Source organism: Crocuta crocuta, unplaced genomic scaffold (genome assembly GCF_008692635.1).
Source record: "Crocuta crocuta isolate KB4526 unplaced genomic scaffold, BGI_CrCroc_1.0 scaffold107, whole genome shotgun sequence".
NCBI classification, from domain to species: Eukaryota; Metazoa; Chordata; class Mammalia; order Carnivora; family Hyaenidae; genus Crocuta; species Crocuta crocuta.
In genome coordinates, this window is record NW_027531877.1 from 2,907,310 (window position 1) to 2,911,151 (window position 3,842).

Genomic DNA, 3,842 nt, shown 5'->3' on the forward strand with positions numbered 1-3,842 from the left:
GTTTAAATGCTTTAAAATATATTGCTTTCTTTAAAAAAAAAAAAAAACCATAAATAATGACAGTAGTGGAAGTTTATGATTTTTTTTTACATTGTCCACTCCGTGAATATATCAAAAGTGAGAAGTAAAGGAGAATTCACAAAGGAAAACCTGGCTACTATTTTATGCAAAATATGTTTTGCTTTATTTGTTGAGTAAAAGTAATTAGACTGTTAAAAATTTAATGTATATGAGCACTGGGTATTATATGGAAACCAACTTGACAATAAACTATTAAAAACACTTTTATGTATAAAATTATGTACCAGGACTTTTAACCATTTTTTAGTTTTATTCTCAATAAGAAAAATCTGGCATTCTAGAAATTTATTTTTGAGTAGGGGAAGAACAAGGAGTTTTGTTAGTTATTTGGTTAACAAATATTTGGATTATCATTTATTGTGCAGCAGAGGCTCTGTACTAGAATTTGAGATAACAGATAAATAGGATGCTTTCATTGTAGAGCAGGAACATTCAGGCTATTTTCCTAGGCAGGCTTACTGAATTGAATAATTCTCTTGATAGAGTTTTAGAATTTTTAATTTTAATCCCCAACTCACCAAACTCTATTTTACATTTAGGGCCTATCCCAAGACCTATCCCCAGCCTACAATGAGCTGTCCCTTCTCTGAATTCAGATGTTTGTTTAACAGTTAAATCATGTTACACACAGACATAGACACAAAATAAATGATAGGAATCTGGACCCTTTAAAAAGTTTATGTCTTTCAACTCAGTAGTGTCCCTCAACACCGCCCCCTCCCCCCCCGCCAAAGAATCAGACCCAAGGAAATAATGAGAAAAATGAAAACTGTTTACATTTGGATTGTTTAATATAGGATTATTTATGACAATGAAAGGTTACAACAACCTAAATGTATAATGTGTTTATCAACAAGTTGTATCACACTCAGAACTATTCAGCTCTAAATACTAAAATTATTAATAAATTTAACACATTCCTGCATCAGTAAATCATGGTATGATTCCAGAAGAGTTTTCAAAACCAAATGCAATGGAAAAGCGCAGTCCAGTTTAAGTGCGTTTCTCTGTGTGTTTGTTCACAGAAAAACATAGAAGGAAATATTTATTTAGTCTTAAATAATTGTCTTTAAAATTAAAAAAATTATTTTTAATTTTTTTGTTTCAGGAAGTTCAGAAGCGTTTTCCTGATGGTGTTCCTTTATTAGATCCTATTGATGATATGGGCATTCAAGATCAAGGGCTAAAAAAAGTTATCCAGAAAGTAGAGGCTTTTGAACATAGAATGTATTCTCATCCACTTCACAATGATCCAAATTTGGAAATGGTGTATACGCTTTGTGAAAAAAAAGCACAGGTATGGCAGAAACTTAGTTTGTATCATAACATTTCTACGAAAATATAGTTATTTCACTAAGTAGATGAATATGTGTTTTCTATTTTCTTTTCCTATTGGTTTCATCACCTAACACAGGGAAATGTCTACCTATCTTTTAAGGAGACCATCAACTCTTATAAGCAAGACAAGATGAAGATCATTTTATTATAATTTGGTATAATTATGTTATAATTTGGTATTCTAATTTGGTTTTTCTTCACAGTTTTTTTTATGTAATATAATTCATGTATTGTAATATTTACCCTTTTAAAGCATACATTTTAGTGGTTTGTAGTATATTTACAGATAACTGCAAGAGCATTTCCATCACCCCAAAAAGAAATCTCATACCAATTAGCAGTCACTGTATATTTCCCCTATCTTCCAACTCCCGGCAATTACAAATCTCCTTTCTGCCTCTATCTATTTGCTTATCCTAGAGATTTCACATAAGTAAATTCCTACAATATGTGGCCTTTTGGTCTGCTTTCTCCACTTAGCATAATCTTCAAAGTTCATCCATGTTGTCATGAATTAGTCTTTATTCCTTTTTATGGCTGAAAAATATTCCATTGTGTGGCTATACCACATTTTGTTTAACGAATCAACAAATGGTAGACATTTGTGGTTTTTCCACTTTTTGGCTGTTTTGAGTAATTTTGCCACCAACATTTATGTACAGGTTTTATGTGGATATATTTTCATTTCTCCTGGGTGGAATTGGGTAGAATTGCTGGGTCATACAGCAAGTCTATGTTTAACCTTTTGAGAAACTGCCGACTTTTTCCCTAAGTGGCTATACAGCTTTACATTCTTACCAGCAGTTTATGAAAGCTCTTAATTTCTCTGTTCTCACCAACACTTGTTATTGTCTGTGTTTTTGATTATAGCCTTCTTAGTGGTATAAAGTTGTAATAGCTCAGCTTTTAGGGTAATTAGCTGTAGTCTGTAACCAGAAATGCTTAATCATTGTGGATAATGAATTTAGGAAAAGCTTTTGAAGTCAAGACATTCCTTTCCACTACATACTTCTCTTCAACTAGAATCTTTTGTACTATAGAAATGTTTCTTCCTCCTTTAAACTTCAACTCCTTGCCTTTTCAGCTGTTATTGCAGGCCACTTTTATCACATTAGTCTTCGTGTTTCACAAACTATTATTTTAAGCTCTTTAGGATCAGGCATTTCATTTTGGCTTACTTGTACTCTCCCATATCCCAAAGGATCTCTTTATGAAATAGATATCTAGTATTTATTGAACAGGTGTGTGAATGGAAACTTCTTGGCTTAACAGAATAGTATGTTTTACAACAGTCTTTCTAGGTTTCTGATAATCTTGTCACCATTTGAAAGTATGCAGTATTTACCGATTAACTGAATTTAAAACTTTAAAACTCATCCACTTTGAAGGATGACCTAAAAATACATTTTTCCTTTTAAAATGTAGAATAAAGACCAATTCTCTTTGCTAAAGCCATTTCCAACTTTGGCAGTTTTATGATAGAATTATAAGGCAAAGAGAAAGGAACACCTTTCAGGACATCATGGGGGAAATACTAGTAACCAAGAAATAAGATTCACATGCCTTCTCTTTCCTGTTCACTAAGCTACCCCCTTATTTTCTAAAGGTGAAAAGCTGGAGCTGATCCTGCTTTAGAAGCATGATTATTAGTCAAATCTTGGTAAAGCCTGTTCTAACCCACTACTGACTTTTTTTTACCTTCAACAGGTTATCTTATCTAGCTGCTGGCTGTCCTACTTTGCTTCTAGACTTTCCTCCTTGCTCCTTATTTAAGCAAGAACCATACTCTGTTCCCCAACTTCTTGAACTTCATCAACTCCTCAATCTCCCTAATTTGCCTTAAATTTTGCAAATGGATGTTTTATATCTCCATACATTTAACATTTCTATAACTATTTAATAACTACAGATGTATCATTCCTTTTTTGTAATATCCTAGGTTAAGTATGTAAGAAGCTCCAGGTGTCCTTGTAAGGTATCCTTATAAAAGATTTTTTTATTTCACTACATGAGTAAATTTTATTTTACTTTGTTTACTTTATTGAACTTCCTTTATATTTTATATGCCTTAGATTGCAATAGACATTAAATCTGCAAAACGAGAACTAAAGAAAGCAAGAACTGTCCTACAAATGGATGAACTCAAATGCCGCAAACGTGTTTTAAGGAGATTGGGATTTGCTACTTCTTCTGATGTCATAGAGATGAAAGGACGAGTGGCTTGTGAGATAAGCAGGTAAAACCTGATAATTCTAAAAAACTGATTTTAAAATGAGATAGTGTTTTTGTGTGAGGGCTATAACTCTTTTGGAAAAAGAGCTGTTTTAAATAAAAATTTGTAAAATACCTTCCATAGTAAATGCAGGTTTATTTTTTTTAATGTGCCTCTTTTTTTTTTTTTTTTTTTTTTTTTTTTTTCCTTT

At 32.1% G+C, this 3,842-nt stretch overlaps 1 protein-coding gene across 1 annotated transcript in view; it reads left to right on the plus strand.

Moving 5' to 3' along the window:
- The window catches only part of MTREX (Mtr4 exosome RNA helicase), a 101,019-nt gene that overhangs the window by 78,464 nt on the left and 18,713 nt on the right, over positions 1-3,842 (plus strand). The window contains exons 21-22 of the mRNA XM_077772983.1: positions 1,190-1,378; positions 3,492-3,655. Of these exons, the coding sequence (XP_077629109.1) occupies positions 1,190-1,378; positions 3,492-3,655 (353 nt within the window). The remainder of the gene's footprint in view (positions 1-1,189; positions 1,379-3,491; positions 3,656-3,842) is intronic.